A 21916-nucleotide genomic window follows, 5' to 3' on the forward strand; every position below is an offset into this window, starting at 1 on the left:
AAGCATGGAAGGAATCTTGAACAAGAGAAATTATGTCAAAACCAAAAATACTTGATCTAATAGGCTCTAAGAGGTAAAAAAATTCCATGGACTACCAGTCCTTTCTATAAAATACAAAGAAGAACCACATGTGAGGATCCAACCAGCTCCACCAACATAAGGGCAATATGCCTATGTTTTAAGTATATCTTTTCTTTTTTTCTTTTTAACTTTTATTGATAAGTAAGGACATTTTAAGTTTTCTTAAAATGTCATTGAAGTGGACTTATAAATCATTTGAACTGGGGAAGATTAATAGCTCAGAGAATTAGGTCATACCGTCATCAATGCATTTGCTATACCAATAAATATTGATATAATGTACATGAAAGCATTCATGCTTCTAGGTAAGAGAAGGATCGATGCACCACAAAATATCCAAAGAATGCCTCCAGCAGAATAGTAGGCCTTCAGGCGTTGGCCAGTCCATCCAATCTCCTGCAAAGTGTAAGTTATATATCAATAAAGCAAAGAATACATACAAATCACATAAATAGTTTCAACCAAAGAACTGAGTTTTGTAAGATTACCTGTAAAATCACAGATACGATAAAGCTGCAAATGTAGATTATGGCTGGAACCTGCTCCCATCATTTTGACAAAAGAATCAGCCTCGCACTCTTTTTTTCCAAATGACATAAGATAGAAAGAAATTAGGATTTGACAAGGTTTGTCCATGTACCAGAGCTTTAGCTGATTGGGCCATTCGTAGATCATTAATAACATAAAATGCAAGATACGCCTGAGCACAAGAAGCAATCTTTATATCAGAACTCTCAAATCAAACACTATCAATATATGGGTGGTAGCCTGCAGGCTGCAGGGGCGGTTCCCAAGCCTTCTACAATTCTCTTTACTAAACATATATCAACTTGATTCAAAACTTGGACATTCAAATGGCTGCAACTTCATTTTGACAAACGAATTTCCAAATATTCATGTGATTCGGCTTAATATTACCAGTAATTTTCCCTCACCCCACCCCTCTTAATTTGGTCAAAAAAAAAAAAAAAAAATCAGCAAATTTCGGGGTTATAAAATGACATTCAAAATATGTCAAAAAAATATTGATTAAATTTATCAAGTTTTATTAAGTTTTTTTTTAAAAAAAAGAAAAAATAATAATAATTGGTATTTTAACGTATGATCAGGATAGAAATATTAAATTAATTTGAACTCTAACTTCACTTTATACCTTGCCATTTAACTTCAATCTTTCAAGTCTTAGGTTACTTTTTGAATTACTGATAATTTAGCTTGTAATTAGAATAGAAATCTTAAATTTGTGCTCTAACTTCACTTAATACCCTCTCATTAATTAAATTCAATCTTTTAAGTCACAGGTTACTTATTGAAGGGAAGTTAAAGCCAAAACGAGAGGGGAGACCAAACTAAAAATCTAATTTTGGGAGGCCTTTTTTTTAAAAAAATTTTTATTCAAATGAGAGAAAAGCGGAAAGAACAAACAAAAGGCAAGTTATAAAGGTGGCTTTTTGCCGCTCTTAATCCTAAAAGAAGAAAGGAAGGGAGAATTGTTGGGAATGCGTCCAAACACTGAGTGAAAAATGGCTCATTTAGCAGCCTAGGGTGCCAAAAATTGTCAAATCCAGAGACTTTAGAAGCGGTTTAAAAAGGAAAAGAAAAGAACTACTGTCGGCAATCAACAATGATTGGAGCACACGGCCAGTCCGAGAAGAGGTGACCTTTGTTAAGAACTAAAATGGTGAGAATGAAATCACCTTCAAGCAAGACGGAAGAGCAGCTATGGAACAAAGCCAGTCAAATTGCAAAGAGGGAAACAGAAGCTTCACCACAGGAGGCATTCAAAGGCGGTGACCTAATTAGAGCATGGCTGGCACAATCTACCATTCATGGTTACTAAGAACAGACGAGGCCACACTGAAGCGAGAATGCACTGCAACATCAAAATTAACTTGGAAAGACCCAATAGGAAGGGGAACCCAGGAAGCCGGCAGGGAGGGCCAGGTTGAATTGCAAGCTTTTTTTTCAACAAATTTAATTTGGGGGTTAGGGCCCATGGCTGATGATGATGGCTTTCCTTGGTCCATCCATACATGAAGAGGGAAGTGTTAGAAAACAAGCACAGCCATCACACCCCATACCATCAACCCCATTCCATAATTGTCTGCCAATGCCCTATCTCATCTTTCTGATAAATGTTAGAGCACTTTCACTTCTATATTTTTAGATGCATCCTTTCTAATGTGCTGTTAAAAATTATCATTAAATCTAAAATTTTATAATAATTAATTCAAAATCTAATAGTAATTTTAGTATCACATTTGGGAGTGTGGGAGTGGGAGTGGGAGTGAGAGTGTGTAATATTTTTCCATCATTTAATCAATTCACTAGAATCCTCTGCATTTCATTTGAAACTGATAGTATCTATTTAATTATTAGGATTTATAGTTTGTGCATTGAACAATGTATATATGTCATATTATTTAAAAAATTTAAAAGACATGTCAACATTGACTTCACATATATTGTTAGATACACAAACTTTAAATGTTAGCTAAGAATGGATACTATTAATTTCATTTAAAATAAAAAATATTTTTGTCCTTGATTCTAAGACCCCTGTTTTCTTCTCCATGAAGATCGATCATGTTATAGAATGCAAAGGGCAAAGTTGGTAATTGAAATATTGTTAGAAACCACACTTTTATCTCATCGCTATTCTATTTTGCTAACATAATAGTGTCAATTAATCTTTGGATTGGACTTGTTAAAACGTCGAGACTTTATTAGCACTACCATTACATCACACTACCAGTAATGTGAGGGAATTCGCTAGGTCCCATGAAAATAAATATAAGCAAATGCATATATTCAGTTCTCTTAGTTGACGATATACACTGACAGTTAACAACAAAATTGAGTCATTCTATAATAAATATGGTTCATGTCTTGACTTATCTTTAGTCTTATCTTTAGTCAATTAAGGACAAAGTTTTTTAAAATGCATATCTAAATCATATCTTTTTTCTTTTTCTTTTTCTTTTTTTTTTTTTTTCTAAATCACATCTTTTTTTAAGAACAAGTATTTCTTACTCTAAAAGAATATTTCTTACTTGATCTAAAAATGGTCAAAACGTATTATTGAAGGAAAAAAAAAAAAACTTAAAATTGAAACTTTTGTTGAAAAACTTTTTTTTGACTTTAAAAGCTCTACTTCCTAATACAATTATAAACATGTTCTAAGATTCTGAAGCATACCGTGCACGGTGGTCCATGACTTGGGAAATAAAAGTCACTACTTGACATAAGGCCAACGACTCCTAAATCTATAGCCACAGCTGTAATATATCTTGGCAAATTATTGTGTGTTGCTCGCATAATGTTTGATTAATTGGTTGTGTGATTTTTATCTTCTACATATATGTTGGTGCATGTTTTATTCTCAAGTGGGCTGGACCACATGTACAACGACATAACTGAAAGTCTACACGATACAATGACAAAAATTTCCTCCAAACTCTGTCGATATGTTAATTAACTTTTCTGTTCCAATCAACGGAAGGAGGCCAACTTCTAAAAGAAAAGAAAGTGCAAACATGGATGCTGAGAAAATGTTCAAGTGTTTGATTCTGTTCATTCTCTTCTTCTTCCCATTTTGCACGTCCATTGACACCTTGAAACCAACCAATCCATTGGCCAATGTGGACAAAAGAAAATTACAGGGGTTAGATATGGTCGATGTTTTGACTAATTATCTTTAGTGAATTAAGGACAAAATCTTTTAAAATGCATATCTAAAGAACAAATGTCACATTTTTAGTTAATATTTTTATTAAAAAAATTATATGAGAATTACATGTTTTAAGAATAAATATCAATTTAATGAATTGAATTGTAAGAATTTTTTTTTAACCCAATTTAAAGAAAAACTTTACGTTAGTACTACTCATGAAGTTTTGGAGGTGAACAAAATTTTGGTTCTAGTTGTGCAAGGAACACGCGACAAGTAGACCAATATGTTCCAAGTTGTAATCATCCTTGGAAACAAAAGCAAGAACGATTTAAGAACATACCGATGAAGTGTTAGGACACATGTAAAGGCTGTGGCATTATTTGCCATTTGGATTGGGATCCATGCATGGGTTTTTTCTACTATAATAAATGAAACCGACCACTTTGTCTTGTAAATATATATATTTCTACTATATAGGTAGATGCATTTAATAAATGTTCTACTCAACAGAAATTATAGGTAGATGCATTTAATAAATGTTCTACTCAACAGAAATTATAGGTAGATGCATTTAATAAATGTTCTACTTAACCGAAATTATAGTTAGATGCATTTAATAACTATTCTACTCAACCGATGGGCCTCATAAGAGACTTCGTCAAGGGGTTCACGATGAAACGTAGTACAAATATAGATATATATGAATCAGAATATCATACACTTGCATCCATCACTCCACATGATCATGTATTTTGCAAAGCGGTTTCTCTTTCTGCAAACGTTGCTTCATTTCCTCCTCTGGTTTGGCACATCATCACTGGATGCCATAACTAGCGGCCAAAACATTAGAGATGGTGGTGATCACGAGCCAAAACTTCATGAGGTTCTAGTCTCTACCGGAAAAACCTTTGCGTTTGGTTTCTTTACTCCCGGTGAGTCTACCCACCGTTATGTTGGGATTTGGTATTACAGCGCTCCAGGAAATACGGTGGTGTGGGTTGCAAACAGAGACAATCCTATTCAAGACAAGACTGGAGTTCTCTCAATTGATGTTCATGGAAACCTCGTACTCCACGACAACAGTCGGAGCACCACACCCATCTGGTCCACAAATCATGTTTCCAAACCAAGCCGCAACAACAATACTCTCGCTCAGCTCGAGGATTCTGGAAATCTTGTCTTGAAGAGTGAGAATGGAACAGGGGAGGTACTACTACTATGGCAGAGCTTTGACTATCCAACACACATCCAGCTTCCAAATATGAAAATTGGGATTGACCGAAAGACGGGCCTGAACCGGTTCCTAACATCTTGGAAGTCCAAAGATGACCCGGGAACCGGGAATTGGTCGTACAAGATCCACACCAATGGCTCCCCTCAGTTGTTCTTGTACAACGGCGACATTCCGCGGTGGCGCTCCGGTCACTGGACTGGCGTTGGATGGAGCGGCGTACCCACCTTAGCAGGTAATCAACTCTTCAAATTTAGTTTGGTAGACAACCAGAACGAGACTACCACGACCTGGAGTTTCAATGCGCGCTATCAAGTAGTCCTAGCAACGTCAGTCTTAAACGAGTCCGGGTCGATCCAGCGGTATGTCTTTGTGCAGGGAGAGAATAAATGGACTATTCTAGGCTCAGTACCTTATGCGGATGCCCATGGGTGTGACACATACCGCGAGTGCGGTGCGTTTGGCAACTGTGATTTCAATGCAGCTAATGATTCCAAGTGTTTGTGTCTGCCGGGGTTCCTGAGAAATGCGTCAGGGGGGTGCTCAAGGAAGAGCGGAGAGGCATTCCTTTGCCGAAGCGACGAAGGTTTCAAGAAGGTGGTCGGCGTGAAGGTTCCGGATACTTCAGTGGCAAGAGTAAACAAGAGTGTAAGTTTTGAAGCGTGTGAAGAATTGTGCTTGCAGAATTGTACTTGCTTGGCTTATGCCAGCGTGGATGTGAAAGAGGAAGGCGGGTGCATTACGTGGCATGGTGATTTGGTAGATACACGTGTGTTTAAGGAAGGGGGCCAAGACTTGTACGTGCGTGTTGATGCGCTGGAGTTAGGTACTAAGCAATAATTTTCCTACCTTTTTATTATATAGTAATAACATATAAAATTAATTCTTAGATTAGTAATTGTAGATTTAAAAATAAAAATTAAAAAAAAAAATTTTAAAAAAAAAACCAAAAAATTTTTTTTAAAAAAAACCAAAAAATAAAGTAATGCATGATTATTTGTATGTAATGTGCGTCTATTGTTGCATGACAGGGAAAGTAATTTCCGCCTCTACAGTAAAGAAATCAGAGGGGTTCTTTGCAAATAAGAGGAGGCTGGCAATTGTGGTGGTGGCCATACTTTTTACTTCATTTCTTTTTCTCCTCTTTGCAAGCTGGTTGATAAAGAGGAAGAGAAAAGGTTAGCAGATTTTTATACTGATTTTACTTTTTATTTTATTTTTAATTTTTATTTATGAAAATGAATATCTTCCTTATCCTTCTCTTATAGGCTGTGGCGGCCACATTTATAGATAACTTTTAAAATCATTACATAAATATCACAAATTTAATGATAATTTTAAAAATCTACCTTGTTTTACTATCATATATATATATATATATATATATAATTGCTTAAAATTTGTTACAACGAGGATTTGTAACCAGGTGCTTGCATGATTGGACAGGGAGCAGAAGACAAGTCGCATTGTTTGATGATGGTACAAATGGCTCAAAATCCTTTCTTCGGGATTCTGCGAAGCTTGATGAAACTAGAAGGATACCAGATGTCCAATTTTTTGATCTGAGCACCATAATTGCTGCCACATACAATTTCTCCCCATCTAAAAGGCTTGGACAAGGTGGTTTTGGCCCGGTCTATAAGGTTAGTTTCTTGCACACATTAATTCTAAATATTTACCAATATTACTATTCCTATTTCACTACATGTTGAAAAATGTTAGAGAGCCTATCTCGGCCCTTCTTTTATCTTTTTCATACCTTTTTTTAAAAAAAAAAATTAATAATTAGATTTGGAAGATATACGAGATATTTTATGGATACACATAGAACTACGAAGGAATCGAGGCTTACACACTGACTTGGCAAGAGCTATGAAGTTTTAAAAAATTCATGCTCATATTTGACTAAGAAATAATAAAATTTATTTTTTCGACCATCTTCATATAGTGAATGGATGAATCTACCATTGAATTTGTGTAAGACCTATATAAATTCAAAAATCTAATGATTTGTGAATTTATCCCCATTATAATTGCAGGGTCAACTAGCCAATGGACAAGAAATAGCGGTGAAATCACTCTCAAGAAGTTCAAAGCAGGGCACTGAAGAATTTAAGAATGAAGTTAAGCTCATAGCAAAACTCCAACATAGGAATCTTGTCAAGCTTTTTGGTTGTTGCATTCACAAAGAAGAGAAGATGTTAATCTATGAATACATGCCAAACAAAAGCCTTGACTTTTTCATCTTCGGTATGCATTCTCTTCAATCACCACTCATTTTCAACTATATAAAATGTGAGAGTAAAATTTTATATTTTTTTTGCATGTAAGTACTATTTTCACTATGTATTATTGATGTACGCTTAATTTCATGTTTTGGGTCAGATGAAATAAGAAAGAAATTGTTAGATTGGAGAAAGCGATTTGACATTATTTCTGGAATTGCTCGAGGAGTCTTATATCTTCACCAAGATTCAAGGCTAAAAATCATCCACAGAGACCTAAAAGCAAGTAACGTTCTACTGGATGCGGCAATGAATCCAAAAATTTCAGATTTTGGGTTGGCTAGAATGTTTGGTGATGAACAAGATGAAGCAAATACAAGAAAAGTTGTTGGCACATAGTATGTCTCTCTCTCTCTCTCTCTCTCTCACACACACACACATGGACCTACAATACTACTAAAAGCAAAAGTTAAACAACCATAATTTTTTTTTTTTATTTTTTTTTTTTTGGTGCAATTGCAGTGGATACATGTCTCCAGAGTATGCAATGGAAGGGTTATATTCTATAAAATCAGATGTCTTCAGCTATGGCGTCTTGATACTAGAGATAATCAGTGGCAAGAGAAACAATTATTATCACATCGGAAGTCCCTCCCTAAATTTGATTGGATATGTAAGCAAAAGCCTACATTTGATTGAACTTCACCCCAAGTGGCAATTACTCTAAAGATAAAAACTCTTAAATTTATTGCAGGTATGGGACCTATGGATGGATGGAAAAGCCATGGATGTAATCGATCCATCATTGGGTCAGGAATATCCTACTCATGAAGTTCTAAGATGCATTCAAGTTGGGCTCTTATGTGTGCAAGAACAAGCCACAGATCGGCCAACCATGCTTGAAATTGTCTTCATGCTTGGAAATGAAGCAACTGCTCCATCTCCTAACAAGCCAGCATTTATCAACAAAGCCATAAATTCTGGTCTGGATTCCTCAGGCTCTAAAGGACCACCTGCTTCCTTAAATGAGCTGACCATCACCATGCCTGAAGGTCGTTAAACTTGTGTACAACTATTTGATCTCTACATTTGTAAAAGTTGGTCTGTAAAACTATGAATGTTAAGTAACATGATGCTTCTGAGTTTTATCCTTAAGGTCAACCTTATTTCTTTTGTTGGTTTAATGACGGACATTGGCCGTCGATAACGAGTCAACAATTCAGTTTCCATAAAAGCTTAGAATTTATTTTCAGACACCATGAGTTTTATATTCAGTAAATGTAGAAACAATAAAAATGATTCACACTCATTAATACCATCGATCCCATGTACTTAAATAGTTTTATCCCTTGTACAAAAGGGGGATACAAATGCATCGTCATGAAAAGATATGGCGGATATTTTTTCAGGAAGAAAATTAAAGGATATGGAAATTGGGTGGTGATGTAGACCGGGAGCTATTGAACCCATAATTTTAAAAATCTCTTCAAATTTTAAAAATAAATCCTCTAAATTTTTATTTTTACCCCTTAAAAAGTTTTTGCGTTAGTTTTGCCCACCTAATTATTGATATTCGGGTTTTACCCCTAAATGTAGACCAGATTGCCCACAGCTTTATACACGGCATGGCCTCCCAATAAGAATAGTGTGACCTCCCTATCGGTGTTATTTATCAGTTTTATCAATAAGAAACATTTTTGAGAGATTTTTTCACTTATTCCCCATAATTCTTTAAAAAAAAAAAAAAAAAAAATTAGGATTTATAGAAAAGTATGTTATTTGCAAGTTTTTGTTTTCATCACAACACATTTCACCGAATGGGATTTTTATTTATTTATTTTTTTTGGTTAATGTAAATTAGTCCAAATTTAACTGCAACATTAAATCACCATTAAGTCCAAAGAAAAACTCATACTTTTAGCATTAGCAACTAGTGATGGGTAATACCATTGACTTTCTAAAAGGCGACCAACTGCCTTCTAGGCCCACGGGCCATCGGGCCCCTTTAACCTTCAGCCCACAAGCCTTGATCCGTGGGGAAGATTGAGTGACCTCTAAAGTCCACACTAGCCGATGGCCCTTAAGAAAACCATAAGTTAATGGCCCCACGATTTGAGCATCGAATTGGGCTATCAGCGCATGGCTCTGGTTTTGGCCGATCTACCTACATGGCGGGTTAACATTAATGGTTGATTTGTGAAGAGAAAATTTTATTGATTTAAGCATCGAAATGTCTCTATTGATCTCTCTAGCGAGTCACCCCTTGTTTTAACTGAGACAAAGTTTTCTTTCAAACTGGTGGAGGAATTTCTTTCAACCTATTCTATAAAAATGACATGTGTTTTTTGAAAATGTAAAAAACACATGTTTTTTTAATAGTAGGGACAAAGTTGAAATAAATTTTATTAAAAACTCATGTGCATCTCACATGTTATTAAAAAAAATGACACATGTCATTTTTATAAATTAGGTTGAAAGAATGTCTTCCAACCCAGTTTAAAAGAAAACTATATACTTTTAACTATCACATCAAAAAATATGCACTTGAGAGTGTGTAACATTTCTCATTTTGGTTCAGCGGCCTTGAAAGACGACACTACTTCTTGTTAGCCCAAAGATCGAGGAAGGAATACCACATGGCTAGAACTACTGAACTACCAGTGTAAACACAACTGCCGAGACCTGTTGTTGGACTTCCACTGAATAAAAATAGTGTTCAGAAATATCTGAGTATCCAAAATTTTTCAAATTTCCTACTTCTATAGAAAGACACTAGCGAGAGGGTTTGCATTCAACCTTTGGTCAAGAGTGCACATTTATCCAGTCAAGTAGTTGCTGGTATCACTTTTTCTTTCTTTCTTTCTATTTTTTTTTTTTTTTCAAAACAAAAACATTAATAAATAACTCAAAATACAAAACACTCAAAATTATTTTTACCTTTATATCATATCAAAATACCTTTTCAAAAGAAAACACCCTCCGAAAAGCATTAACAAGCACGCTAAATGGAGTTTGATGGTAAAGCTCCATAATAAAACAGTCACACTGGTCATGGCTCCACATTTCATACTCAGTTTCCAAAAATTCCACTTACTGGCATAAATAATAACATTATTATTGATAGCAAACAAGATACATGTAGCTCATCAGCAATAACATTTCTAGATCATACAGTGACTTAATATGATGAACAATGCCATACTGATACATGATACACCTGAATTCTGCAACTACAGCACAAGAAAATTTTAGAAAAGAAAATTGTAATGATCACCAAGTACCACCAGTACTGGATTTGGAGGGTCAATTTCACAGTGAGATTTTTTTTTTCTTCTTCTTCTTTTTCTTCTTTTTTCTTTTTCTTTTTTTTTTTTTTTTTTTTCCAGGATGGAACTTTTACCAATCAGCTTTGGAGAAGAAAGTTTTCACTCTCTTGGGCGGGCAAGCCAGAGGGAACTAAGAGCACGTAGCCTAGAGAAATAGTCATTTATCGCAAGGAGAGCACGAGCAGACTGGCGGGTTGTCAATATCCGGTGCATTTGTTGCAGCGTCTGTTGCCGGAGATTGTCAGCCTGATCATAATAACCCACCCCCAAAAAAAAAAATTACTTGAAAAGGTTATACCAAGAAATAAAATGAAAGAAACAGAAGTGGAGAACAACTCCTAGGATGTCTATTCTCTTTTTAGTGCTAACCTCCTAATAATGACAATGAATCCCATTTTTATAAATATATTAGAGAACTCAACACATATTTTCCCATGAATAACCATAAATTACGAATTTACATACTTCAAAAACGTCTTAACTGTTCTAACTTCTAACATTTCCGCATTAGCAATTTTTTTGGTGAAGAATTTATAACAAGATTATGGTTTCTAGTCCATGACAGTCGAAACTGTAGTACAAAAAGGAACTTGCAAAATTAGATCACAACAGAATTGTGCGAGTTAATGCAGTAGGTAAGAAGGGGGGAGGAAAACAGAAAGGACTAGAAAATACCTGGCGAATGAACCCCTCAAGGGTCCCTAGCTTACCCATGGCCATGGCCATTTGACCCATGTAGTTTGCTACATTCCCAGATGAACCTGAGGAACCAAGATTTCCACTAGACAATGTCTCAGCCAGGGATTGTTGCAATGCTTCCATCCCTTGAGATAATGCATCTTCTGCCTGTTGGGAGGACTGCTGCAAGTTGGTAATCCCCATCAGTTGCTGCTCTGTAAGAGGCTCCAATTGATTTACAAGAAGCTGCAACCAAAACCAGTCATTTCACTTAAATTAAGGGCTGGAAAACTAAGCAATGGTGGGGGAGACCAAGCACAAAACATCCATGACTTCAGATATAGGAACCAATTAATACAATCGCAACATGGAAGCTATTGAGAAATACAATCATGAACAGACAAACAAAAATACAATTATCTACATACAAGCGCAAATATAATTATCAACTTCTGGACTTTGCTGATGAAATATCCATATAATTATCAATTTATGTCAAAACCAACCAACAAGAATGTAAGAGAGTATAGAATGGTACAACTTAGTCGGAGAATTGATGAAGGCAAATGAAAGAAGAGGCAATTATGCACAGAACCAGTAATGCAAACTGTTCATTGAAATTATAACTTGACCTCTCCAAATTTCAGTTAAAAAATATTGGTGCTTATAGAAATTATAATGCAAACTAAGTAGCAGAGTCCAAGGGCAAGATATATGCAAATACAAATGAACAGGTAACTATGCAGACTTTAGAAGTCCACATTAACTCACAAGAGAATCCCTATTTATGGACTAGTCAGTTACTTTGGATTCAGTCCAGAATATCAAAAAATAGGGGTAAAAAAAAAAAAAAAAAAAAGGAGAAGAAAAAATGAGGTTAGTTGGATTAAAATATGAAAAATAAGACAACAAACAAGAAATAATTCGAGTTATTCGGACTAATTTCTCTCCATATTAAGGGGCCCCAAGAGAAAACACAAAATATCACCTACAAAACCGAGTTAGGATTCAGTAAAATATAAGTTAAAATGAACAAATCTCCCGGAAAAGTTTAAAACAAAGCAGTAATCTGTCTAAATCCTACGCTGAACCGGAAGAAATACAGAACTACTTGGTTGTACTACAAAAAACTTGCACTTAAATTACAATAAATTGAGAGGACTATAAATAACTATATAACAAGGCTTTTACCATTCCTTTTTCAGGGTAAGATTACTATTACAGGCGTTTTATAACTTCTCCAAATTCCAGTAAATCTTCTAGAACCAACCCTAATCCATGGAGACCATCAAAACATCGAAATGATCTCACCTTCAGGAGCTCAGACGAACGGAAACCACCAAGCCACAAGAAACACCTCTCAGCAGGTGTTTTCCACATGCCAGACAACAAATGGAAAACATCAGCCTTGGCTGCAATACCCTTCAACCTAAAAATCTCATCATAATGTGCCAAGATATTATCAACAATGATACGTAGCTCTGCATCACTTGCATGGGAATTGACTGCTGATCTGAGTTCATTAATTTGTCGATTTTGCTCTTCCATCCACCTTGCGTATTCTACATCAAATGCCATGGCTCCTGCAAAAGGACGCAGCTAAAGAGATAATCTACCTCATGTAATGAAAGTTAACTAATAGAAAGAGGATCAAATTGAAAGACAAATAAACTACATCATAGTCTCTACCTGCCCACATGCACATGGAATGTATTTGCATTTACAATGCCTATTTGGACAATGTAAAATGTGGCATTGTTTAATAATAAAAAGTGAACGATCTGCCAAAAATGAACTTTTTATTGGCTAATACAGATCAATGAACTCAATGGAGGGGAGCTAAATGAAACTATGCAAAAACTCAAAAAAGTTGAGGTGGGCCACTCCCCCCTGTCGCAACCCCTTTTCCATTCCACCCCATTCTTCCCTATCCTTCCACCCAACCTCTCTATGCTTATGACCCCAAGAATTTCCAACGTCATCATGATGCACCCTTACACTCTATTCAGTTGCAGTAACACAACCAGCATCATCACCAAGACTACATTGACCATCACTGCCACTATTGAAACTCCAACAATTGCCTAAGCAACTCTACCTCTCCATTGCACATGCACATCAAAACGTGACACACTAGAAGCTAACAAATAAAATAAAAAATAAAACCAATCTTGCATATGTGTGTGTATGGATGAGAGCTTGAACACATGTTAGAGGGAAAGAGAGAGAGAAACTGCAAATGTAGTAAGTTGACACTAAAAAAAACAGAGTATAGTGGAGAATTTAAGTATAAACTTTTCTTGATTAAGAAAATTGAAGTTGCAAACTTCAATGAAAGTCTGCACCAAATTACTCTCATACAGCTCATAATTGTTCTATTAAAGCATTAGCACTGGGGCATTCATGCATTCACAAAAAACATTAATTAAAAATATTTGTCCAGAGTATGAAAGAAAAGTCATTGACTTACTGTCATTCCAAATTTTAGTATTATTACACAAGATAGCTAAGACCCTGAATTTGTTATCCAAATAACTTGTCAGAACAACACAACACAATGCAAAACTCATCCTGCAACCATCAGGAACCTGTCCAACTTAGTTCCAACAACAAATTTTAAAATTGAATGATGCTGAAGGAGATGGAATAATCAAGTTGAAGAAAGGAATACCATTTCCACTCATTGAATGGGCTTGGTCTCCTGAGCTTGATATGAAGATTCCCTACAGGAGAGAAAAACAAAGCATAAGTTTCTTTTCTTTTCCTTTTTCCTTTCTGGTTGGTAAGACAAACCTAAGACCTACCACAATCCAAAACCTACCCCTTTACCGGCTAAGCCAGAGGCCAGGGTCCAAATTTTTTTGAAAAGAAATGAACCAATATACAAGCTATGCACACTGAACAAGGAGATTAATTACCAAAAAGGAATAAACAACTAGGCAATATAATGATGAAAAACATAAACAAAACCAACCTGCTGTCTTGCCCGCTGCAGCTCCTGCTCTAGTTGGGTCAGCTTCAAACGACTACTCTCGAGCTGTTGGACATATGCCTACACCAGGATGGATGCAAATCAATAAAGGGAACTCATAGAAACAAGGGATGCATGCAACAATAGCGCTCCACGGCCAAACAATACAGAACATGCTCTGTACAATAGCGCTCCACGGCCAAACAATACAATACAGAACATGCTTTGTTTTTCTTTTTGGGCAATAGAGGTCCCAAATCATCAAAAGCTTGCAAGGATGTGGCACAACAACATTACTACGGACTCACATGTAACAACTGTACTTACTAAAAGCCTAGAGAGGTACTTACAAAGATTGATTACATATAATTTCTATTTTTGCAGCTTGCCTTTCAACTGTCATAGGTCAACCAATGGTTTCTATATTAGCTGTTCTTCCTTTAAGAAAGGTTTTTGCCACCAAAGTAAATTACATTTTTTTTTATATATAAGTAATGTCAAATTATATAAAAAGCGTAAAGCGCCTCTAAGAACACAAAAAGTATACAAAAGGAACACCAGCACAGAAAAAACAAAAAGAAGACCCAACCAAGCAACAACAAAGCACCCACAAACTAACACCCACACAATAGCCCTAGGCTTCATCAAAACACAAACAGAACCCTCTTGCCTTTACCCCAACTAGAGCAGTCACCCTTAGCATCAAATTACGTGTAACCTATATGTTCCATGGTGCTCAAATGAAACTATTCCATTACTGAGAATGTTTTTGTCATATGGCCTATGAAGACTAAATGGCCAAGTTCTTTTTTACATCTCCTCTCTATTTTGTCATTGCCCAACAGACTTCCACTACCTTCCATAACCTCAAACATTCTAAACCATTCTGCATCACAATTGTATATTGCAAAAAGAGAATCAGACAACCATAATTAGTACATTTGCTCTAAAACACGTTATGAGGAATGCCATCTTTCACTTTCTTCATTCTGAGTAGGCTTGGGTGCTAACTTTTCTAGCACCATGATGAAGTTTCTAAATGAAGAGGAGATTTATCATCATGAACTTGAGAAAAGTAGGATTCCCCAAATTGCAGTAAGTTTTGCTACAAAAAGATTTTGGGATCGCATAATATAAGTGTGTGCATGTGTGTGCGCACATGCGCATGCATGCGTGCACGTGTGTGAGATAGAGAGAAAGAAATGCAAAAATTTAACACTTATGTCCTACCGCAGAATTTCACCAATTCATGGTACTCTTTTTTAACTTCCAAATGCAGCTAGGAAACTAATTGACATTTACTTTTATTTGCCTTACATGAGTTGCTATTTTGAGCCCAATTCCATTTGAAATCCTATATTCTATAAAAGACTACATTATAATTCTTTTTTCTTTTTTTTGATAAGTAAGACTACATTATAATTCTCACATCGTACCAGTCATAATGATTTCCATAGATGATTTTGAAACCCGAAACCACACATAAAAAAAAAAAATAATAAAACTATCACTAAAATTCCTTAAATCAATCAACCTATATACTATCATCCAAACCAGCATATAAACAAAAAAATTTTTTTGATAAGTAGCATATAAACAAAAAATCGAATCTATAAACAAACAAACCTTGCCTAGAAGACAACAAGCTCTTGAATATTGTTAGGCTAAATTAGGCTACCTCAACTTATTTATAGCATAAAACTGTTCTAGTGCCAATGTAAAGAAAGTAGCCTGAATTCCAGAAATAAACAGAACTCCAACTAAAAATATTAGAAACAGTAGTATCTCTTATGAAAAAGAAAATTCACAAAAATGTAAATGATCCTGGTCTCAATAAAACTTAGAACTAATGAAATTACTTGCTGGCAATTGACTGCCAAAAAAGTAGTACCTGTGTTTTTTCAGTTGTATTCACTACTAAAACGAAAATATAAGTGAAAAAAAAGGATGGCTAACTGTAGAAAGAACTACAGAACAAAACACTCAAGATATTAAGTCCATACTTTTTTTCTCAATCGGCTTTTTCTTGCAGCCTCCCGATTTTGAGCAAGCCTGCGGAGAGTCTGCAATCAAGCAAAAGATCATGAATCCCTTCTCAAATCAGCACATATATAATCCATGTAAACAATTGAAAATACACATAACCTTCTGATCTGATTTATCCTTTGATCTGTCGCTGGAATCAGAAGCCCCAATAATAGCGAGAGATTGACCACTATCAAACTGCACAAAGTCAGAGCCTAAATGTCAGAATTATATCTAGATTGATTAATATCAGCTGATATTCCAATTGAGTACAAAAGAAGAATGCTTCTGCACATGAAACAAGAGAACGACTAAGAATCTAAACTGCAAACCATAGACTTGTGCAACATCACTTTTTATATTCAGTACTATCTAATTAGAACTCTAGATATGCAGAATGTACAAGATAACATTTATCATAACTAAAAGGAAGAAAATAACATATTGGAAGAGGAGGTGAGAGAAACATCACCCTCTGATTCTTTTCATCTGTATCCACATCTGTTGAGATATCAGTCCTAGGACTGGCATCAGCCATGTTGGACTCTTCCCAGTTCTCTATATTACCACTTGATATAGAAACCAGATTGGATGGTTGACCCTTTTCCAATGGTAATCTCTGACGATCCACTCGGAAAGAAGATGGATTTATATCACGTGAAGTTGGTGACTGTTTTGGCCACAATAAAAACACAAATAGAAGCAATTAAAAGATGTAAGGCTATTAGAAGTCACCTAAACCTCCAAATAAAGAAGTTTACTACTATAAAGAACTCACCTTATCGGAAGTGCCAATATGGAGGGGATCGGAAGCAACTGCTTGAGTACTTACTTTAGTAGAACTAAACACAGTATCTGCGCGCACGTCATAAAAACTTCCTCCTCAGAAAAGTGAGAGAGAGAGAGAGAGAGGGACATTATTTTTTACTGGAATAATGTCAGGTACTACTAGTATTATCCTCAAGTTTCTTCTTCTTAATTAACATTAACATACTAATTGAAAGGACTTAGGTCCATCATTCCATGCTACATATAAAAGCTAGTAAGGTCGTCTTTTAGATACAATATCTTCAGTTATCTTTTTTTTATTTTTTTTTGTTATTTTAAAGGTACATAATTTGCAATGAATCAAGTATTCCTGCAGTTCAGTTGAACTTTTCTTACTTAATTTCTATGTGTCAAATGAGTTTTTTGTCTCATTGAGACAACATATGTCTCTCTCTATTCTTTCATTGGAAGTTCCATTCAAGAAAAAGAAACAATCACCAGTATAGAGAGATTTTCCTTATTTTCTCCTGTATAAAAAAAGTTGTTCTAAATATACTTTGTTGTCGCGGATTACTTAAATAGACACAATCTTCATGGATATTGTTTTTATTCTTGATTTTCTTTGCACTATATATCATTCTAAAAGAGATCCACGTGAGTTTTTATTACATGTTTTTCAAAATTACATACTACGATGTTACTTTGGTATACTTTCTTCCAATATATGTTAATGGATTGCTCAGAATATATACAATAGATTAATTAAAAAAAAAAAAAAATTATGTGAAAAGTCAAGAAGCAAAGAGCCACTAAGATCGCCAGATGCAGAACAGTTCTTCTTATCCTACAGATAAAATAATAAAACCAACTAAACGTGCTTTCTCTTAATTAAATCAACTTGGGCTCAACTACTGAATACTTACTTCCACTCAGGTCAACAGCATTCTCTAAGCGAAATCCAACTGATTGCTCAAATGTCCCGAAATCAGAAATGCGAAAAGAATGGATTGTATTTCCCTCCGTGCAACTGAAAACCATATTCCAATTTATAGCCAACTGACTTGTTACACTCAAGAATGCTAAACTAACGTCATATTGGGATGCTATACTCATCAAAAGCACTCCAGAATTACAACATTAGAAAATTCGTGCAAAATGTGAATTACAACATTAGCATATTTAAGTTAAGAACTTAGGAAACTTGTGCAAAATGTGAGAAGCAGTATTGGAAATGCTTTGAATTAATTAACTTGAGAAGAATGAGAATAATGGGAAACATATTGCTCGTGACTTTTATAAATATTAAATTTTTGACATTGCTATTTGTGATGAATGTGTTTCTAATTCCTTTCTTAAAGTTTCTCTAACAACTCTGAAACATTTTCAGGTGTTTAACTAATTGTGCTCTGTCAGAATCAAAGGTTGTTTGCCACCACTAACCAAAACTCCTAATATTATTAACCTACCTGAATTCAACAAGCTAGTAGAAAGTAAATACATATTTTGGTAAATATAAATATGTTAAAAGAAAACACCAAGGGGTTAAGAAGCCAAGTACGCAAGTAGCATACAGGAGAGAAACACCATGGAAAAACAAGAAGGAATTTATAGAATTTATAAAACCCCCACTGAAAGAAAAGTACTTCATCTATGTTATGAAGCATTATATTTGCACCTTCAGTTTCTTTTCACCTCAAGAATAGTGTCAGCAATAGCAAATTAGATAGAATTCTGGTTCAATCATTTTTCATATCCTAACCCCGTTAAAACATATATTTACAGCAAACATGTAACTCGTGTCATTGACCAATAACCAAACATGAAAATTTCCATATAAATGATTCTGCTTATTTTTCATTTTACAGAAGTGTAAATAAAGCTCCCAAATTCTCACACACAAAAATAAAATAATAAATAATCGAGTTTGTCTTTAACAGAACTATGTTAAGTTGTTAAGAATGCATGGAAATGAGAAATAGAAGATACTCATAAAACATACTAGGAAACAGAGAGCTCCAGTGCAGTGAGAATTTTTAAGGACGAAAACAGGGAAAAAGATTACTCCATAAAAAATTCAGATTATAGATCATAGAGTGGAGAGAGAGGAAATATACAGTGCATTGGAACTAGGTAATTGAGAATCGAAGCTCGGCATCACGCTGGCTGCTCCCGTCTCATCTTCTGCACCAGCCCGAACTATTCTACTCTCCATAAATCAGCATCTTCGTCAACTCTTTAGTCCCCCTCAGACAAAGAATAAACCCCAAAACCCTTCCCCTGAAGCAATCTACAAAAACTGAAAACACAAAGAACAAATTTAAAACCCACCAAACACAATCCAAATAGCTAAACCCAACACAAGAACACAGAAAACCAGTAATTACAGAAACACTTGGAAGATTAAAAACACTTGCATAGGTCAGTAGTCACCCACAAGTACCAAACCGGCAACATACAGAATCCCGAAACAGAAGCCCTTGAGAATTAAATCACCATTTGGAGCCTCAAAAACACCCACGTTTAAACCCAAACCAACAATACCCAGAAATCAAACTTCACCCAAAAAAAAAAATTAAAAAATAAAATAAAAAAACGAAACAGAAAATCCCTAATTACAGTAGCAGTTGGAAGTCAAATGCACATGCTGAGGTGAGAAAAGCACAAACTTTGGCACCAACCCAACAATACTCGGAGGCCCAAGTTACGAAAATTCACGAGAATATCCAACTAAAGAAGCTCTTTCAAGTCAAACTCTCCTATTCTGACAAGTCACAGACTAATCTGGCCACAACCCAACAATACCCAGACGCCCAAATCAACTAAAAAGACCCCCTTAATTCCAAGCTTAAGAAGATCAAAATCACCTACTCTAAGTTGCACAGTAAATTTAGCATGGAAATCATGATTTACTCGAATAACGGCAAAGTTTGAACCAAACCCACCTGGGATTTTGATGATGATGATGATGGTGGTAGTCTGTGTATCATTGGACTAAGTGAGAAAGTGAACAAGAGGGAGGGATTGGATAATTCCAATCTCTAGACGTCCTCTTCTGCGGAAATCTTCCACTTGCCGAGGACTAATCGTTTTTTATTTGCTTTTTCTAATGTTTAGTGCTTTGACATGAATTTTTTTTTCTGTTTTTTTTTTTTTTTTTAAACAAAAAAATATTTCACAAAGTTTTCTTCGCTGTTACTGTGTCAGAGATCCCTGACACAGTAAGAATACGACCAATCTAGGCTTGAGGCAATAAGGCTTGGTATCAGTCGGGGTGTTTTGCTCGTCTGCGGTTAGTTTCAGAACCAGGTTGTGACGTTGCCCCCCTACCGTTTTGCCACGTCAGTATGAGATAATCAATCTGCTTCATTTGATTCGATCTCATGGAGGGACCTTGCCCGTATTCAATTTTTGCACCTACGGCTACAATCCCATGATATAAAAATTGAAATTATTCATTGAGTACCATGTGAGCGCGAGCATGCATCTTTAGATATAAGGATCTTCTTATTATGACATTATTCTCAATAAATTTACTTTTGATTTTACTTTTTAAAAAATTATTTTCTTTTCTGTTTCCACTTTTTCACAACTTTTATATTTAGCTATATACTTTTGCTTTTATTATTTCATTTAAATATTTATTCTTTATTTTTTCTTTGAGACGAGAATGTCATAAATTTTTAATGTTTTTTTCACATTTTGTGAGTACTATAATAGTTCATTAAATGTTTCAACATTTTGATAAGCTGAATATAGTTTATTTTAATCTGATTTTAGCATATTTGCTTAGGCAAAATAACTAGCTGAATGAGAAAGTTGTTCGAATAACCTAAGCAGTTTAAGAGAGAGTTATAGGTTATTTGTGTTGAGTATATATGTGTGGGTGTTATATTATAACTCACTAAAAGACTCTCCAACGTATCAATTTCCTTAACAAGTGGTATTAGAGTCAATAGTGATGTGCGGTATGGTGAAGTGGCGCAGGCACAGACAAAAGTTCCCTGGAGTACGGACAAAAAATGTGCAAGGTGTGAACATGAATTAGCGTCCTTAGAGTGAAGGACAAAGCTACATGGAGTTGGAACAAAGGTACAAGTTGCGAGTATAAACGAGAGTCCTTGGAGAATGAGCAAAAATGATCATGGCACAAGCACAACGAGAGTCCATGGAGTAGGGGCAATGGTGCATGGTGCAGGCAAAAATCCACATAGCCCACAAGTGATTTTGGAGAAGATTGATAAAAAGCTTTGTTTAAGAAGAAGTGTAGCAATGTGATAATAGACTCACACATAAAGGAGTTTTTTTTTTTTTTTTGGGTTCCTAACTATAAAGGGTAAATTGTTGGGTGTATATATATGTGTGAGTGTAAAATGATAAGAGTCTCACATTGAAAATATGTAAGAAGTATAAGGAGTTAATACAGAATTGTTGGGCTCAAACCCATGAGCTTAAGCTTTTAAGTTGTGTGGTCAGTGGTGCCTCAACATGCTATATTACTCACTAAAAAAAACTCCACAAGGTATCACTCTCCCTAATAATTTAAATAAATAAAAATTTAGGCACGTTAAAAGAGAATAAGTTATGGAATCTACATAGCTTTCATCTCTAAAACTGTCTAAATTTATATATATTATTTGCACAGCTTAATAAGAATCCTATGTAAAGAAGACAACCTAATAAAACAGAACAACCTAAACGCTGAAAATGTAAACACTTTGAAATAATAATTTAGTTAATTGGTCTTGAATCAAATTTGACCTGATTCAAGTTCAAACTAGAAGCTACAAAGCTGTTTTATTATTTAATAAAAGATTATCAAACTAATAGCCAGTTTTCAAACCAACAAAGTGTTTTAAATTAAAATTAAAATTAGTTATAATGAATTGACCATTCACTATTTTTTTAAGCTCGATTTCCCTTCCAGAAGAATCATATGGT

The 21916-nt window shown here is 35.1% G+C and overlaps 2 protein-coding genes across 2 annotated transcripts; one reads left to right on the forward strand and one right to left on the reverse strand.

Annotated features, from left to right (window-relative positions):
- Positions 1-4488: 4488 nt before the first annotated feature.
- Positions 4489-8363, forward strand: LOC132186923 (G-type lectin S-receptor-like serine/threonine-protein kinase RKS1). Its single transcript, XM_059601045.1, has 7 exons — positions 4489-5811; positions 6017-6163; positions 6432-6628; positions 7025-7235; positions 7371-7608; positions 7733-7883; positions 7965-8363. Exons 1-7 carry the CDS (start codon positions 4494-4496, stop codon positions 8268-8270), a joined length of 2568 nt encoding a protein of 855 aa, XP_059457028.1. The 5' UTR covers positions 4489-4493; the 3' UTR covers positions 8271-8363.
- Positions 8364-10299: 1936 nt separating this feature from the next.
- LOC132177164 (transcription factor TGA2.2-like) lies at positions 10300-20092 on the reverse strand. The gene is made up of 12 exons (XM_059589404.1): positions 19921-20092; positions 19093-19274; positions 17902-18005; positions 16989-17065; positions 16683-16880; positions 16331-16408; positions 16189-16248; positions 14189-14266; positions 13886-13937; positions 12526-12797; positions 11212-11460; positions 10300-10782 (listed from the first exon to the last, which is right to left on the reverse strand). The coding sequence occupies exons 2-12, from the start codon at positions 19188-19190 to the stop codon at positions 10636-10638; spliced, it is 1413 nt and encodes a 470-aa protein (XP_059445387.1). The 5' UTR covers positions 19191-19274; positions 19921-20092; the 3' UTR covers positions 10300-10635.
- Positions 20093-21916: the final 1824 nt, after the last annotated feature.

Source organism: Corylus avellana, chromosome ca1 (assembly GCF_901000735.1).
Source record: "Corylus avellana chromosome ca1, CavTom2PMs-1.0".
Lineage (NCBI taxonomy): Eukaryota > Viridiplantae > Streptophyta > Magnoliopsida > Fagales > Betulaceae > Corylus > Corylus avellana.